The sequence below is a fragment of the Cydia amplana genome, chromosome 4, assembly GCF_948474715.1.
Source record: "Cydia amplana chromosome 4, ilCydAmpl1.1, whole genome shotgun sequence".
Lineage (NCBI taxonomy): Eukaryota > Metazoa > Arthropoda > Insecta > Lepidoptera > Tortricidae > Cydia > Cydia amplana.
The window spans coordinates 198,680-217,373 of NC_086072.1; the positions used below are offsets into that span (position 1 = coordinate 198,680).

At 40.4% G+C, this 18,694-nt stretch overlaps 4 protein-coding genes across 4 annotated transcripts; 2 read left to right on the forward strand and 2 right to left on the reverse strand.

Moving 5' to 3' along the window:
• Positions 1-1,314: 1,314 nt before the first annotated feature.
• Positions 1,315-7,987, reverse strand: LOC134647479 (E3 ubiquitin-protein ligase Topors-like). Its single transcript, XM_063501831.1, has 5 exons — positions 7,591-7,987; positions 7,219-7,426; positions 4,770-4,930; positions 4,071-4,289; positions 1,315-2,596 (listed from the first exon to the last, which is right to left on the reverse strand). The coding sequence occupies exons 2-5, from the start codon at positions 7,417-7,419 to the stop codon at positions 1,315-1,317; spliced, it is 1,863 nt and encodes a 620-aa protein (XP_063357901.1). The 5' UTR covers positions 7,420-7,426; positions 7,591-7,987.
• Positions 7,988-8,467: 480 nt separating this feature from the next.
• LOC134647567 (NADH dehydrogenase [ubiquinone] 1 alpha subcomplex subunit 5) lies at positions 8,468-9,370 on the forward strand. Its single transcript, XM_063501920.1, has 3 exons — positions 8,468-8,545; positions 8,663-8,824; positions 9,126-9,370. Exons 1-3 carry the CDS (start codon positions 8,528-8,530, stop codon positions 9,300-9,302), a joined length of 357 nt encoding a protein of 118 aa, XP_063357990.1. The 5' UTR covers positions 8,468-8,527; the 3' UTR covers positions 9,303-9,370.
• Positions 9,371-10,919: 1,549 nt separating this feature from the next.
• Positions 10,920-12,007, reverse strand: LOC134663017 (tax1-binding protein 3 homolog). The gene is made up of 3 exons (XM_063519307.1): positions 11,817-12,007; positions 11,608-11,736; positions 10,920-11,343 (listed from the first exon to the last, which is right to left on the reverse strand). Exons 1-3 carry the CDS (start codon positions 11,868-11,870, stop codon positions 11,155-11,157), a joined length of 372 nt encoding a protein of 123 aa, XP_063375377.1. The 5' UTR covers positions 11,871-12,007; the 3' UTR covers positions 10,920-11,154.
• A 183-nt stretch (positions 12,008-12,190) lies between these two features.
• Positions 12,191-13,856, forward strand: LOC134647568 (uncharacterized). Its single transcript, XM_063501921.1, has 4 exons — positions 12,191-12,229; positions 12,453-12,546; positions 13,165-13,315; positions 13,643-13,856. The coding sequence occupies exons 2-4, from the start codon at positions 12,453-12,455 to the stop codon at positions 13,854-13,856; spliced, it is 459 nt and encodes a 152-aa protein (XP_063357991.1). The 5' UTR covers positions 12,191-12,229.
• Positions 13,857-18,694: the final 4,838 nt, after the last annotated feature.

The following is an 18,694-nucleotide window of genomic DNA, read 5'->3' on the forward strand; positions in this document are numbered from 1 at the left end:
TGACTACGAACAGAGAACCCTCCTAGCGGGTTCCCGGCACCCGATGTGTTAAGCAGAATTAAATGAAAGGCGTCCAATAATTTCGTCTATTGTACATTTATTTCATTAGTTTTATCTTCCATTTTGTTTATAAATAAAACTTACGATAAGAATGCAGTTACCGATCTAATTAAATACCCGTATCACAACGTTCCATAAATACAAACTGAACTCGGGCGGGACAATCATCGTACTACTTTGTACAACACAAGCACTTGTTCCAAGAGAAAAGACAGGACTTAAATACTACTAGTTACATGGAATGTTAAAACCATTCAAGGAATCTCTGCTTTTAGTATTTTTATTTCAATTTCCAATGAAGTCCTATCTTTTTCTTAGAAATGTTCATATAGTGAAGAATAAAATTTACATTAGTTTGTAAGATTGCATTTTAAAATAGTTGTGTTATTGCCAGTGATTCGTACGAGCACATAAATAAACAGAGTAACACTTACAGAATAAAGTAAGTCATTATAGGAGCCTGCCAAATTACCCAACTGCTGAACACCAGAGGGTAATGTTTTAGAATGTATGACGAGTATATTATTTGGCGCGTATAACGTTACTTTATTGAAGGGCATATTTATTTCAGCAGTCGGGTATTTTAAATATCTATTTACTTACGTAATTACGTAGTCGTTAGGGACGGCACCTAGATACGTAATTACTCTAGTTGCGGAAAGTTCCACAAGTAGTTGGAATTTCCTCGGAAATTTCAGGTAAACTTAACAGAGATTTTTAATTTGGAAATTTAAAATTTCGATTCCTTTACAAAAATTCGAAATTATTCAAGTAGAAATTTCACAACTTCGGAGTTTTTCCGCCCGGATACCAGTACTTCTAACAAATAGCAAACAAATAGTCCCTAGCGCTAAGCTCTTACGTAAGCAAAACATGCGGCCTTAAAGAGGTAAATAAACTCTCATTAGAATCGAAGAAAATCTCGCAAAGCGTTCAAAACAATTTTCGCAACGCACTTAGCGATTGATCAAATAATATCTACATAAATAGGTCACTATACAATGGCGCCACCCGAGCGTCCGTCGCCTCAGTATAAACGTATCACAATATCACACGCGAGAGGAACTCTCACCGCTAACACATTCCACACTATCCGGTTCTGATCTAGCCCAGATTTGATTCACGATCCGATTGCACCTCTTCATGGGGTTTTAAAGCGCTCTGTTCGTAGACGAGCTCTATCCGGCTTCAAGCCGAGTCGGTACTAATTTTCAGCCAATTTTTGGCGGGACGCGTAATGACTTCATAACTTTTTCAAAGCGGACGCGACCGCCGCACGGACAGGTTAAGAGGCAGATCGTCCTCCGGGTCGGAGCCGGAAGATTCCGTTCTGAAACAGGACTCGGCCTTCCGCATCAGCCGGGCCGTGTCGGCGGGCCGGCGCGGGTCCGGCACGGAGCCGCCGTCGCTGTTGTAGGCGAGCACGTTCGAGTGCGGGTTCAGGATGGCGCTGCTCAGCAGGCTGAGGAGGTTCGAGTGCCCGCTGGAGCTCGAGTCGCCGGACTTGGCCGGGACGTTGACCACGCTCCTGAGTCTCGCGGCCCCGCTCGTGCTGGGCCCCGGCTCGGGCTCCTCCGGTCTCCGGGAACTCTTGACCCCGCGGCGGGACTCGTGTTCGGGTCGGTCGGAGGCCTTGCGCCGCTCGCGGCGGCGCGGGGGACTCTTTCTGCTGCGCCTCTTGTCTTTGCGACTTTTCCGGCGCGTGCGTTTCGGGTTGCGACGGCGGCGGTCCTCGGAGTCCGAGGACGAGGACGGCTCGGGGTCGGACGTCGACGTGTCACAGTCCGGGGGCGGCGCCTCTAGAGCCGGGGACGGGACGGGGGGCGGGGAGGGAGTCAGGCGCTCGGCGTCCGTCGTGGAGAGCGACCGGCGCCGTCGCTTCCGTGCGGGCCTCTCCTCCGGCTCGGGCGCGTAGCTGCTGTCGCTGTCGCTCGGCGCGCGGCGTCGCGTCAGACTCAGCTTCACGAGGCTCCTCTCGGGCTCCGGGGCCTCCTGCACCACGACGTCGCTGTCCGACCCGACCAGATCCACCACCTCGGGCGTCCGGTCCGCGGGCGGCTTGATGTACCCGACCACCACCACCTCCTCGTCGTCGTCGGTGCCGGAGTGTGACACGGTTTCGATAGGAACTATGCTAGGAGCCGGCGGGCGGGACGGGCCGGGCGGGGGCTCGGGGCGCGGCGCGGACGCCGACACCATCACTATGTCCGAGTCCGAGTCCGAGTCCGCGCTGGAGATCTCGTTGACGACGGTGGATATCCTCGTGTCGGTGGTGTACTGCACGTGGCGGTCGTAGCCGGCCATGTCGTAGGGGGTGGAGGCGAAGCAGTGCAGCTCGTGCAGGAAGTGCTGGGTGCGGTCGCCGAGGTACCTGGTGAGGGCGGCGGCGAACTCGGCGGAGGTGACGTGGTGCCGCGGCAGCAGCTCGAGCAGGCGCGCCAGCACGTACGAGATGTGGCCCGCGTTCTCGTTGAGCAGGTAGTGCAGCTCGCGGCTCAGCCACGGCACCAGCCGGTGCATCTGTGTGTCGTTGCGTCTGCGAACAATTTGTATCGATGCATTAGTATGTTTTGTCAGTGGGAATTGTAACTTAGAATAAATTTAAAAGTGGAAAAATTACTGTCTTGTCTTTATTGTTAATAAATTATAATTTGTTTGCACGAGTTGGGAGCATGAGTTGTATTTCTAAACTCCGCCGCCCGTTGGTATATTTTCTCCTACTCGGTCTATCCAACTTTTTTCAGTCTACTTTTTCTCTTGTAACTTTCTTTTTCATTCAGGACGAGTACTTTTTTCGTCCATCGTTCTACAAACCCTACAGCATACGAGGAAGCAAGAACGTGCCTCTAATATATTATTCGCCCGCAACTAACTTGAAATTATCTTTACGTACCCGGTGTTGGTCACGTCATTATCCCCATCCTTCATTTTTAGGGTTCCGTACCCAAAGGGTAAAAACGGGACCCTATTACTAAGACTCCGCTGTCCGTCCGTCTGTCACCAGGCTGTATCTCACGAACCGTGATAGCTAGACTGTTGAAATTTTCACAGACGATGTATTTCTGTTGCCACTATAACAACAAATACTAAAAACAGAATAAAATAAAGATTGGGGCTCCCATACAACAAACGTGATTTTTGACCGAAGTTAAGCAACGTCGGGTGGGGTCAGTACTTGGATGGGTGACCGTTTTTTTTGCTTGTTTTGCTCTATTTTTTGTTGATGGTGCGGAACCCTCCGTGCGCGAGTCCGACTCGCACTTGGCCGGTTTTAATATCGTTTATTCAACAAGTCCATCCATTTTTCCCTTTTTAACTAATTTTTTTTTTAAAACGTATAGAAATCTATAATCAAAGAAATTAAAAAATGTCACAAGTTTTTTATACTACTACGGGTGAAAAAAATGCCCGGGGGCTCGCCATAGAAAGCGGGCCCGACTGACCTTCTGGTCGATAGGTGATTTGGCGCCCGTAACCCTCAGTGTAAGACTAAGGCCTGAGTGGACGCTCGAAGCGGAGTGTTTGGTGGGGCGTGCAGCGTGGCGTCGAGCTTCCAAGGGATTTGATCGGCGTGGACTAAGGCCGCTACTATACGTTTGCATTTGTTTAATATGCACGCCGCACGCCCCGCCCCGCTGCATGCCCAACTCAAGAGCAAGAGCGTTCGGCGGGGCTTGCAGCGTGGCGTCGGGCTCACAAGTGATTTGAGCAGCGTGTACTAAAGCCGCTCCTATACGTTTGCGTTTGTTTGACATGCACGCCGCACGCCCCGCCCCGCTGCACGCCCAACATGAGCGTCCACTCAGGCCTTAGACTCAGGGGGCTCTATGCGCGGGGTCGACCGTTTTGAATCGTGGACTCTTTTTTGAAGAACCTCAGAAATAACTCCTTAAGAAAATCCCGGTCGCTCCCCAGCCGGAGCCTTTCGCAGAAGGAAACGATTCTTTCCCGGGGAGGACCGAAATAAAGATTCGGGCGGCAATCGAGCGGAATTTCCAACGGACACCCACCTGTAGAACTCGGGCGAGCAGTCCCTGTAGCGGCCCGTGAAGTCGGGCAGCGGGCGCGCCCACAGGTTGTGGCGGTACACGGTGCGCCGGAACGAGGCGGGCGAGCGCCGGCGCCGCCCCGCCAGCCCCGCCGGCGGCAGCACGCCCGCCATCATCGGGTAGTGCATCAGCAGGTGCTGGATGGCGAGCGTGTCGCGCCGCGGCAGCGTCAGCGTCGTCCTGGATACACATTCATCATCTTATGGTACGTTTACACGCTTGGCAAGTCTCGACAAACTTCCACGAACACAAGCGTGTGAACGGGGTTGTTTGGCTTGGCTTGCGTGAGCTTGTCGCGATCCGGGCTAGTGTCGGTTTTTGGAGACAGATCAAAGGGAGCTTGCGGCAAGCGCTTGTGACGTATTTACACGTTGGCGCGTGTTTAGTGTTTACTTAGAGCAATTGCCGACACAACGTCCACGTCTGCCATGCTTGCTTGTCCGGAACACAGTAACGCACTCGCAAGCATGTAAATGGCATCCGAGCGTTTGTAAAGGCTTGGAGCTTGTACACGCTTGCCAAGCCTCGGCAAGCGTGTAAACGTTCCATTAACTGATCGTTTCAAATGGTACAAATCTTAAACGGTGGGCCGGAGGCGGTAAACTCGGGGGCGCCATCCGTCGGAGCCCCCGAGCGGAACGATTGGCTCCTCTGCGGTACCTGTAGCGGAACCTCCTGGTGGCGTTGCCGAGGTCCACCGCGGGGTCCGGGACGGTCTCCGCCCGCTGCTCGACCATGTACTCCTCGTACTGGTGGTTGGAGCGCACGTTGTGGATTATCGATTTGAAGTTCTGCTTGCAGAGCGGGCATTCCGCTTTTACCTAAAACGGAGATTTTTCACTCTTTTAATGAATGTAATAAATCAAAAAACTTTATTTTAATGTCAAAATATCAATAGTCTACTTAGGAACCGATCGACATTGCCGATCCTTCCTAATATTATAAATGCGAAAGTGACTCTGTCCGTTACCTCCTCGTGCTTAAACCACTAAACTAACTTAGATGACGATTTATACATCGCTTTAGTTTCCTGCCCGGGAAAGGACATAAGATAGTTTTTATAAACGTCATCATCATTCCATGAAGACGAACTGGCGGGCGCTAGTATCGTAATATTCATAAAACCGTGAATAATGATTGTGTCTTATGACTCTTGTGTAATTGTAATTGATCTCAACCAACTCAACAGGTTAGTGGGAAACCCCAGTGTATTTTTTGGGTTTTTACTTTTCTGTTACTCAAAAGGAATGTTCCCCATGTCGTTTGCTGACATTTTCCCACCATTTTTAACTGCATTTGCTTTGCAATAATTATATTTAGTAATTGTCACTACTTTCGTGCGGTGTAGTGTTGTTTACCCAAATCTCCTATGACATTTTACTTGGAGGATGTCAGAGGGCCTACCGTACCGTGAACCACGGACGAAGTTTTGCCTCTCTGTTGCACTTGTAAATTGGTACTTAAGTGAGAAAGAGAGGCAAAACATCGTGGTTCGCGGTAGGCTCTCAGTCATCGTGACCACAGCTGGTGCAGCCCAGTTGAAACGTCTGATAAGGTAAAAATAAAAATAAACAAAATAATGAAAATTGATTATGTTTAGAGGACTCTACATATGACGCTGACGTGGCCTTCCTAATAATAATAGAATATATTTAACAATCAAAATCCTAGTTACCAACGCCATGAGTCACATACAAATAAAAATATAGTTATGACGCCAGCATCAAAAGGAAGGAGGAGGGTTCTCAATTCGCGGAACCTTTTTTTGTGTATGTTGGATTACTCTTTGACCAATTTTGTTTTTTTTTTTATTTGTATTCCATTGTCATCAAGTCATGATCTAGTGACGTCATCCTGAAGAAATTCAAGGAACTTCTTAATATTGTTCGTAATAATCACCAAGGAAGGAGAGAGTGGTTGAAATTAAATAAGTGTAAATAAAATAAGCCATTCAAATATTGACCTTACAACCAAGGCAGGAAGATCCAAATTGTATTAGTAGATAATTATGTAAATTATCTTTATCTCATATAATTTAAATTGTGCAATGTTGCGAAATCATGAATCAGAATTTTATTGGGGTTGGTCGGTCGAACTATTTTACAGATGGCGCTAGCATAGGTTTCACCTGTCAGTCCTACAAAAACATTGTCAAATTCTTGTTTTTTTTTTTCACTCTGGCAGTTGCTAGTATTGTAATAGGAAGATGAAAGGTGACTAAATCATTTAAGTTTTTAGAAAAAAGAAACATTTTTGGTACAAGGTTTTATCACTGACTGTACTTTTCTTACCACAGGCAACTAGTACTCATCAAGACAATTCTAAAAACCCCAAACACAATTAGGTTGCGTTGTTCCTATGACCAGTTGTCTCCATCATCAGATCAGCTTGATGGTACCATAATATTGTCACCCAACTTACATGTATGCAAATTTTTAGCTCAATCGCAAAATTGGAAAGTGGATAAAATGTAGCTTCCGAGATTTGACCCACACTAACATGGCAAGTAAAATCAAAGCTTGTAAAAATGCACAAATTAGGTAGTTTAAGAAGCAATACTTCATCGGATTGTGATTCATGCATGTTTTCTTTCCACCATGATAGTGAGGTTGATAACCTTAAGGCCAGCCATCTGTTACTAGCATTTACTGGCTGATAAAACTGCGTGTTTGCAAGGATGAAAGAATCTTTGATTATGTGAAAAAATAAAATCCTAACTGTAGTTATAAACTTTTACAAAGCGCCTTCTTTCTAGTCTAGAATTTGACCATATGACCCCCCCCCCTGACCTTAAAGTCGATATAGGTCTAGTGAATCCCGAATATGTCATTGTTGGTAGTACCTACCTATATTAGTGATGAAGCATTAACCTGTCAGCTCCCAAGGGCTCAAATTTGAGCCAGAACGCTTATGGTGACGTCACACATGTGGGAACTCACGGGTTAATAGAATTGGTTTCAGTCTGGTTTGTCTACTTGAAAACAATGGAAGCAACAGCAGAAGTAAGCTATGCTCTTGCTTATACTACAGATATGACAGATGCCTTGTCACTGAAATGTATACTCAGTACGAAGACTCACTGTTGCACTAGCTAGGGTATAGCGCTCACCTTGCTCCATGTTAGTAGACATTTGAAGCAGAACTGGTGCAGGCAGGAGTCAGTGAAGCACTTGTTGCGGCAGGTGCCCAGGCAGATGGCGCAGTTGGGCGGCGGCGAGCCCCGCCCGCCCTCGTGCGGGGGCGTGCTGTCGTCGCTCTTCACGCTGCCCGTCGCCGCGCCGCCCTCCGCGTCCGGAGACAGGAGGTCCATGTCGCCCCTGGAAAATCCCACTTCGTATTAACCAAATACTCCCACTTCACAGAATTCAAATTTAGAACGCAACTGCCAGATGATTTTTAATTGTTATCGTACGTGTGACACTTGTGAGAAGTGATTATCACGGGAAATTTCCTGGGTACGTTTAGTAATAATAATACTTACCACTGAAATGATCCGTACAGAGAGGAAATGATACAGGACTATTCCGTCGATCTGTGAAAAAGTTCAACTAGATTTGTAGCTCTGCTACATGATCCTGAAGAAGTTTTCGCACGATGATAGACTACATTGTCAATGTGCGTCTGCGTAATCTGACAGGTTTCTGAAAGGCGAAGAAGAGGATGCGAATGCGACAAGCTCGGTGGCGTTGACTAGTATACTTTGTAGCGTAACGTAATCTTCTCTCCTTAAACTATAAAACGTAATACACAACTGTACACTTAAAACATAGTTTATAAGGAAAACACTAAACGGGTGGAGACTTTGAAGTAGGCAATGCAACTCGCGAGAAATGAAATAAAAATTACAATAAAAACATAAAGCAGAGACAATCTAGTCACCACAGAGAAAACAACAAATGGTCAATATAGAAAAAAGTAGATGTGAAAACATATAACTTTTTACAAAATATAAAAGAAAGTAGTCATGCCTAATATGTTTGCCTTGTATTATTTCATTGCGTTGCGAAACAAATATCAAACATTATACTAATAACACATGAATAACACTGTCCATTTTTCTACATCGCTGTCGTTTTTATGGTTTGTCTGTAAAAAAACGTTCAAATTCCTTGACATATTATTTCGCATCAAATTGTTAACTTAATCAACTTTAATCAAATCAGGTAAAGTAGGTAATCTACCCTAATAATAGAACAAAAAACACATTAAAATAATAAAAATGATTTCCTAAGTAACACATTTTTCATTTGAATAAACTTATCTCATCTTTCATTATTTTTGTCCAATTAAAAATTCTTAGTATTATTTTAGAATTAGAACGCCACTATATGCATATAAACTGTCAATGTCAAAATCATTAAAATAAAATCCTCTTGTGTATGGTGGTGGGTGGTGTTATCTAATAAAATAACTGAGAAATGAGTTTTTTAAAGAAGGTAATTTTCATTTTATTGTACACAGATACCGTTTTATTGAATTTTCAATGTTCGTAATGATTTGGTCCATGCCTTGCACATGTGCCTACTTAAATATAATAATTTGGTGCGTTTCAGACCACTGGCCTTACGGGACTGGTTGTGGCGCCGAACCCTCACCATACACTGGGTGCGCTGTACGGCAAGATCCTGCGAACCCTGAAGAGGATGCCAGAGACGTCCGTGTACCGCAAGTACACCGAGCAGATTGTGCGCGAGCGGGCTGCCGTGCTCACACAGGTTTCTTTTACTATTTGATACATAAAAACTTAAACATTCAAGTCACTTTTACGTGTACACTATCGTGAATTCGCAATCGCTCCAGCACAGTAAAACTGACTTTAAAGTATCCACAAAGGGGACAGGTACTTTGAATTTTTCTTAGTTTAATTTATATTTTTGAGTATAAATCTTAACTGTATAATCCTTCAGCATATAATAAATATTGTATTTTAGAGTTAGGCGATTTGCCATATACTGAGCTAAGATACACACTGTAGATTTTGAAGAAATATAATAACAATAATTAATTTATTTTCAGACTAAAGATGTGTTTGAAATTGAGAAGGCAATCAACTGTGGACAAGCTGAAGAGCTCATCATCCAAGCTGAGAATGAACTGAACTTGGCCAGGAAAATGCTGAACTGGAAGCCCTGGGAGGAGCTTGTGGCCCGGGCACCCAAGGGCCAGTGGGACTGGCCACCTACCAAGCAGTAGATTACATTATATATTAGTTCCGGTGCTTAGTACCAAATTACTTATTAAATTGTCTATATTACATTAAATGTTTCATTTAAACTTTTACAGTTTTATAAGGCATGTTCACAAGGTTGAGAGTCTAAGATGTGGATATGGTATTTAGGACATGGGTTACCTAACTAAAGTCTGTGTGAAGTAGGTAATACCCTGAAGACAAATGTTAAATATCAATACCTGAAAGGAAACATTTTATTTTGACAAATTCTTGTATCTTGATGTCCTTTAAAATGTTCTATGCAGCGGTTCTATGACCTGATTCTTAAATTACTTTTAAAATGTCTAAAAACAAATTTGTAAGTCTACTTTTGCTGTTAAGTCTAGTTAAATTGCTTGGCAGTCATTATTTATTTCACACTCAAATAAACAATGTATTTCTTAGTAACACTTTTTTATTTCATCAATAAATTCATGTAAGGGCTTAAACAAAATACAATTAACATGTAAATCCTAAAGCTAATATCATTTCGCTGTAAATGCATTCACCAAGTCACACACAAGTGTTCATTAAGTTTAAGTACTTGTCATAAACTGCTCCCGGTTGGTCAAAGACCAGTCAACACTAGACTGTACTAGCTGTCCTTGTCTGTTCGTATTCTACTAGTCTTTGGTGTGCCATTGTGTACAAAATGTCTGTAAGATTTAAAAAAATGCCTTAGCTGTTTACATAATGCTTCAGTCATTGGTTTATATTATATCTATGTGCAACAGTTATGAATGCAAATGTGATGAAAAGTAGAATTAGGACAAGCGCTGGTATTTGTATATTGTTACAATAGTATTTGTTAATTGGCACAGGGGTATTGTACATTATCACATGATGCGTGAGTAAGGTCTTCACATAGGTTGCGGGTTCGCACGCCACTCTGTTGTGCAAGCGGGACATCGCTATATACGCGCATGGAGCTAACGCGCTCATACGCCGCGACGTGCGAATTCGCATCAGTGGAATAACCACATAAATATATTACAGTATACTTCAAAAGGTAGTTATCCTGATTGTTTATAAAAGAGACAGATACAATATTTAGAACTTACTTGAAAGTACATAGATAGCTCTGAAATCTCTTATTGGTTATGATTGGTGTTAAAAAGGTACATACTTAGCTGAGTTTCAGAATTAGTAGGCATTATTGTTTCATGGGTTGAGGTTTTTTATCAGTATAACTTTAGAGTAAAACTAGCTGCTAGTCCATCTGAAATGAACTTCACTGTCGAAATAGACGGATGGAACCATATGTACACAAAACTGATAAATTAATATTCAAATGAGTATTATTAAAATACAGTTATAGCGTCTCTTACCTCAGTTTTCTTTTTTACTTTGAAAAATGTAAAAATACTAAAAATATCTAAAAAAATGTAAAGTGTCATGTTTTCAAGTCTGTGTCAAACACCTAATTATACAAATAAATCAACTGATTTATAACAAGATAGATAATTTGTAACTAAGTAATTTTAAAATACATGTTTTCTCTCTTTCAACAGTAATAGACAATTGTACAATAATTCATAATACATAGAGTAAAAAAGTTAAAAGAAGATATAAATGGCAGCATTTGAGATGTACCTGGTAACTCACTTGTTGACGAGAAATTAACTAACGCAACTGCACATTAATGCTCTTGCAAACTTGAAGGAATGAACTAGTACTGAATTAATTACCGAGTAAAAAAATATCTTCATAAATATTTAAACCTAAATCTTATGTACTTATTAAACAATAAATAACAATATATAATCACTTAGTTTATAATACTTGTCACCGGCTACACAAAATATCAAGTACAGAACGGATGTGAGCGTTGTAAGATTATGTGGAAGTGACTCCCTTCCGAGCCACCAACAAGTTGAGCACAGGGTGTTTTTTTATGTAGCTAACGGCTTTCTTGTGTGTCACCATTGTGAAGTCGTAACCATTGCACTGTAGGATCTTGTCGTGCATTCTTAGGCCGGCTTTAGCTGCAGGGCTCCCTTCGTGAACTTCAGTTACATAAATTCCCTGAAAATTTTAAAAGATATAAATAAAATGGTTTGCAAATTTAGTAATGTAGGTTTTATAACTGAACATTATACATAACTGAACATTATTTTAAGTGTCATTATAAGACTGTTCATACAAGATAGAATGTTTCTACCATATCTTTATTGACACAAACTGTAGTAACTTAGATTTTTAGAGTTAAGTAAACAAAACTTGAACGTACAGGGCAGTTCTATGAACCAGTTTCTCTTAATTAGCTCACTAAGTGCTCACGGTACTTACATTGTCGGTGTACCCCTGAGGGCTTTTGCGGTAGTCTTGGTCAATACCACCGCCTATTTTAAACCCACATTTCATGACCTCCCTTCCTTCTGCATCCACTCCAGCTTCTTTTTGTAGGGTTATTGGTATCTACAAAAGAAGAAACAACATGAATTCACTTGGTTCGAAAAATAAGAACGAAACAAGGTGGGAGTGGTCCCAAAACTTACACTTAGGCACTCCATTGCCGTGCCGGCTTGGTGCTGAAATGCCATTTTCGCCATGATTGTAGATTATTAATTATTATTTCGTTTTTGGATTAAATCTAGAATTGTGTAAACAACAATTTTATGCTAAATTTATAGCACAATAACAACGAAATCGTCCGTAGCCACACAAACTAACCATAAACTATAGAATAGACGAGCCAACATGAAAAAACGACAGATTATGTTAGCATCATAATGAAGTGGTCAATTTGTCAAAATGATACAAAATTCAGTTTAGCCACTACGCACGTTAAAACTAATTCAGAGAAGTATTTTTCTAGCTAAAACATGTTTTGTTCTTCACGTCGCAATTAGGACTGTCAATGTCACTTTGAGAAATCTATTTAACATTCTCAAAATATTTTGCTTTAAAGGTTAGAATTTAGTAATTATTAATTAATTAAAGGTAGTGAGTAAACTGTAAAGTGAGTTTGCAGTACGTTATCTACTCAACACAAAACATACATTAAAGTATCAATTTCCTAGTTTTCGTTTACGGTTACTGAATAATAAATAGACATTTCCAAAAAATACACGCAATAAAATTTGTTAATATTTATGTGAATTATATAATTAATATTTATATTCTAATTTCAGATGTCTGGCGGGGAGTACCGCCATGTGTGGCGTATAGCCTTTACTAATTTTCTTAAGTCATTTAGACCGCGCCAAATAAGAGGAAACGCAATAGGTAAGCCACTGTATTAACTCTAGGCTTAGGACTGTTGTGTGCAATGGAATGTATATGTCACCGTAAGATTGTGAAACCGTTAGTTTATAATCTAACGTAGGTTAGGTTAGATTATAATCTCCCTACCGTCAGTTTATAATGTAACTAGCGAGATTATAATCTGACGAGTGTTTACAATTTTACGGTGACATATACATAAGATTACTTCCAAGCAGATACAAAGTACAAATCCCCTGATAACTTTCCTTTTCTTTCTACACTTTTATAAATGATCTAGCGAGAGGGCAGTTGACTTAGGTCTGACAGTTGCTTATAAAAAAATCGAACAAGATATTTAGTGAGATAACTATTTTTTTATTATATTCATTTGATCTTAAGTTTGTTATTTACTATTTTTCATGAATAAATAACTAAACAAAGTATGTATACTTTGGTGTACCAAAGTATAAGCAATAAAATATTATTATATGAGCCTCTCCTTCAATGTTAACAGGAAAACTGCAACACGCAATTTCATGTAAAATACAAGAATAGTCCAAAAAGTTTGGAGATTTTTGAGATTATGAAGTTTGTTAAATATTAAGGTCACTGAAATAACATGTTTTGTTGATATTCCAGGGAAGGACTATAAAGGCAACAGTTACTTTGAGATACCGGCAGATCCGAGCCTGGGCAAGCGGAAGGCGACCCGCTGGTATGATCCACCCAGAGGACTGGACTTCCGCGACCCCATCCCTGCAGAGTGGGAGGCTTGGCTTAGGATGAGGAGGTATAACCCTTGCTTATGGTTTAAACCTGTAAGGGCCCTCTGCACCCCTGGGGTGCCTAAGGACAACAACACAGTGGCTTTGTGAAATTTTACGAACCCTCATACCTTCATAATTTCAAAAAATAATTGATAAAACTACACGTAGGTAATCATCGAACCTGTCTGCAAAATATCGCAAAAAGAAAATGGTGGATTTCAATCGTGAAATGTAGTTTATAGAGAACAGCCACACAAACAAGCATTTCTTCCCAAGCTGATATGGAAGCGCTTCACTTGTATTTTATGCTCGCTCACTCAATTAGAATAACATGGTGTTGTAACTTACAGAGTGGAAGCACCGACCGAAGAAGAAATAGCGAACAACCTAGCCGTAGCCAAGCTGAAACAAGAGAACGCGGCGGCCATCGAAGCCCGGCGCCTCGCCGAGGGCGGCTCCCTGCCCACCATGCCGGCGCGCGGCGCGGAGACCTTCCCCAAGTACGCCGAGTTCCACACGGGACACCCCGACAACCATCCTGATGGGAAGAATCATTCAAACTAAAGTTGTAAAGTCATTTGAACACCATACGTTATACACAAAATCGTCATTCACACGCCAAGATCATTGGCGCATGCGAGCCGATATAAACCTTAATGGAATGTGTGAAGGTTACTTTCATTCTTGGCGCTGTGGGTACTACTGCGCTGACGAATACTTTCGGCGTCCGAAAGGTTAAATACGATTATAAATAAATATGGTAGTACAAGTTACCGTTTAAAAGCCTGATGGTTTACCTAGTTGTTTTGTTACGCGTGGTAATATAGATTATTGAGACTATTCTCAATCGGGTTTTAGAAGGCATCAAGTATTAGAATTTAGATGTATTCATTACATCACCTCAGTGAACATAACTTATACTAGAAGATATTGTTGTAGATATTGCACCCTGTGGCTATGAGTTCATAGGTTTAGAGTATTTAATGCAATTTAGCTGATACTTAAACTAATACCAACTGGTATCCAGAATGAACTAGTAGTTAATTTGGGCTTGTATTTTAATGAGATTATCGCGTTATGGTATAAATATGAAATATTGTACTTTATTGTATATGAAATAAAGTTCATTTTATTTTCATGGTTCTCCAACTACCTATTAATTTATATGTTTAAATTAAACAATGAAATACGCCAGTTTAATATTCCTAGTTCTGGGTGCCACTGTACAGTCAGCATCAAAAGTAGCAGATCAGACTACGCGTCAAAAATATCCAACGTTCTCTAATAACAGTTATAATGTCTCCTTATATATTTAGAACCTAACCTAAAGCTATCCAGGGTGGCAGATATTTTTGGCGCGTTGTTTCATTTCACTATTGATGCTGACGGTACAGTCAGTGGCAGTATTCTCTCAATAAGATTGTGTCTAGATCATTTTGAATACCTCGCCCGTTTAGCTAATTCTACAGTAGCCTAGCCTGTATGGGTAAAGTTACTAGCTCACTAGTGTAAATAGAAGATAGAAAGAAATTATGTGTTAATAAATTATTTATTTTAAACGTTGTGTTGCTGGTTAAAGTCCTGTCCTTATCCTGATTTAAATTTTTTGATGACAGATGGCGCTGCTAAGGTTCCATTTCCATAGACAAAGGTACTAAGTAAGAGGGTTGTTCGATCGGATGACTGACTCGACGCTGGATAGGTACCTACCATGTAGCGTAAAGTAGGTAGATACTAGTGCAAAATATTGTAGCACTAAATTACGGCTGAAGTAGGTGACACTAATGCTTGACAAACGTAAGGACATCCGTGAAGGGGCCATACAGCCCCTTATATTAATAGTAGGTACTAACTATTAAGGGCTATTGTTGTCTTTTAAATAAATAAATAAATTGATTGATTGATAATTCAATACGTATTATGGAACGTCACTGACCACACACCACAGACAAGACATCCTCCAGACTGAGCATAGTAGCGCTACCCCCTCTGCCACAAATATACGGTAGTTTTACTCCATTTTCGAGTCAGTGTCTTTGTGTGACGTCCGTGTCTTTGAACGGACCAATCACGGCACGGGACTCGCTCACCTCGTCCCCCGCACCCCAGTATTTTTGGCAGCATCGGTTTCATGAAATAATTGCTCTAAACTCCGTCTAGAGGATTCCTAATCTAATATGCTACACACAAACACCCGCCGCTGCCATACAATCGAAATTATCAATCAATCAATTTTTTATTCGTTCATCACAGGTACATTTTCAAATAGGTGCGCTAAATTACGCTCTCATTTTAAAACGATATGGTGAAATTACACGAAATTTAGCATGAAGATTTACGTAACATGTCTGGTTAGTAATTTTCGTTGCTAAAATTGTTATACAAGGAAATTAGAGCGAGTAGAAGTTTGATTTGTAAAAGTATAGTGCAATTTAGATTGAATTATAGATTCAATTGTATAGTAGCGGCTAGGTTTTTGTGACTAGGTAAGTTTTTACTTGCGTATAACATACCTATTAAAAATGTTAAACCACTGGGCCATTTTAATCTACAAGGCTCACTTATGTATAAGAATATTAAGAATGCACATTTCGCCCTACCCGCCCCTACCGCATAGCATATATCTCCTTGGCCTTAGTAAGATACGTTTACCAAGTAGCTATCACGCGTTGACTTCATATGTTTAATATAGCGATAACGGACCCACGTAAAGTCATTATTATACTTACGAAAAGAACTGAGAAAATAGATAAAGGGCGTGTTTTTGAAATGAAATTTTTGCGTCATTTTTCTGGTCAGACTTTTTCTTTAGATTTTGAGAAAAATAACTAGGTATGACATAAGAAACGCCTTTGGCACCTGTTTTAAGTAAATAGTTTAGAAGAAATAAATAATTAAAATAATTTGGACCAGGAATATGACGCCCGTAGCAGGAAAGTGATGATGTAAGCAGGAAAATGATGCCGTCATTGCTATTTTTTTAGTTGTTTGGAGAAAACAACCACCATGTATGAAAGACATTGAAATAGAAGTTGAATAATTAGTATAACATGCACCAGCTAAAAGTTAATAATTTATTTTTAATGAGAGTCTCAAATAATAGGCCAGGAATATGACACATATGGTAGGAAAATGACGCCCTTATCACTCTACAATTTTAATCCAATTTATTATTTGTAAAAAATAAATGCATTAATTAAGCATGCGCTTAAATCCCCAATTAATACTTGTTTGAACCATTGAGATAATTAGTTTTGCTATATGTTTGTCATTTTCCTGGATAATAAAGCCGGATAATGACGCCACGACGATAGGGTAGTTTTTACCAATCATCATCATCCTTCCACGCAGATGAAGTCGCGGGCAGAAGCTAGTTAGCTATAATTAAAAATGTAGTAGTATATAGGTAACTACTTATTGTGTAATAAATATTATTTGTTTCATCTGTACCGTGCTCGCAGATCGCGATGTATGACGTAATGACATTAGTTATCGGGACACTCATTGCGTAGGTATTGTCGTCAATTGCCTCAGTTCGCAGCTAATTTTGGACCCGACCACAGCTCTAGCAGCTCTCCTGCGAATCTGACTTTGAACCTTACCGATAACAGAAAAGGTCAGAATCATTTCCATCCATTCATATGTACCTATACCCCTATAAGTACTGAAGTAGGTCTGTAGACAGATAGACAATCATATTTTGCAATAACAACGATATTATTATACTTATTTGTTCATTCATAATTTCATCATCTTTCTTTAGCAATAATAATGTCTTTGTAATTATTTTGCGCGATATCTGCGTGTGGTACAGTCGATGATATATCGGAGCGGCCAAGCCAAGGTGCTCACAAATATCTGACCACGAGTCTTTTGTCAAGACGCTGGAGCGCGATATTTTTTGCGTTCAGTTATTTTTGACCACCTCCGCCGCTCCGATATATCTGATGGCGGCTGTACCTTAAGCGATAGGTACAGTCAACGTTAAATATTTGTTTATATTTTTCGCCTTACAAAGAAGTAAAGTGCAAAAGTGTGAAGATAATATCTTTTCACCTCAGCAGCTCAAACAAGGGTACTTTGCTACTTAAAAACAGTGAGCAAAATCGCATCGCAAACTTAATTGTTGGTATATCTTAAGAAAACATGAGTGAATAGAGGTAAGTGATGAAGAAGGAATACATTTTTCGGGTTCTCTAATATGTTCTCACTGCTGAGGTGAAAAGTTTTGTGAACTACACGAGATCAAAGTTATTTACATCTCGTGCGCTTTTGAGTCCCTTACTACGCTCAAGATTCTAAATTAGATTTACTCGCTACGCTCATGAATCTAGTATAGAATCTTTCCCTTGCACAGCACTCAAAATAAGCACTCGAAGAAATATCAAACTTTGATCTCTTGTTGTACAAATAACTATTGTATGAAAAAGAGGAAGTCTAAGAAAGCATTCATAATTTTTTAAAGTTGTTTAACAAAAGTTTAAAATTTGAGGAGTATAATATATTATGTTTTAATTATTTGCTCGTGTTACAAGCAACACCCTGTGTACCTACCTACATAAGTATACCATGTTTCAGAAATGTTGTCTTGTTATCACTTGTGTTACCTTCGAGTCAACACCTAGTTCGTAACGATTAAGAACCCGTTTTGCTTAAACGCTTAAAATAGTGAAGATCCCACCTTATAGGTACAACCTAGGTAATAGCTAACTTTTTGTAATTTTTTCCTATAATCAATTGAATGGACGTATCGCCGCGGCGCCGTCAATGGAATTATTTATGTCCTGTATCAATAACTCGATTATTAGTTCAATGCCTCTGCTTGTCTGGTTTAATTGAATGTTTGCCTACTTCATTAAACGCTTATTCTAATCTGTAAGGATTGCGACTATAAAAGAGACGCGTGCGCAAACATTCTTCATTTTCACTTACCTACCACACAGGCACATCCTCTCTTGTAATGTAAGTATGTACTACCTAATTAGGTAACTTTACTTATTCATATTTTTTTCATTTTATTAATCAATAAAAAAAATCTTTTAATTTCTTCTGTTCGGAAGTCGGAAGTTCATATTTCGTACGTAGAGATAACCGGGTTGAAAAACACTTTTACGACACTTTTAATTTTCAATTCAAGTCAAAATAGATTTCTTTCAATTGTTACTTAAAAGGTCCTTACATGCCACTATACGATTATAATAGGTACTTAATAGGTAGGTATTAGAGGTTTAGGTACCTCATCACTTTTATTTCATGTGTATTTATGTACTATTTCCTCATAGTTGAAATGAAATCTAGCTACTCGTAGTGTTAAACAAGGTTGATAGCACTGTAATTACATCCTTGAACTATTTGGTACTCTCTCTGTGTTCGTCCACCAAAATTTCTTGGGTGTAATGGAG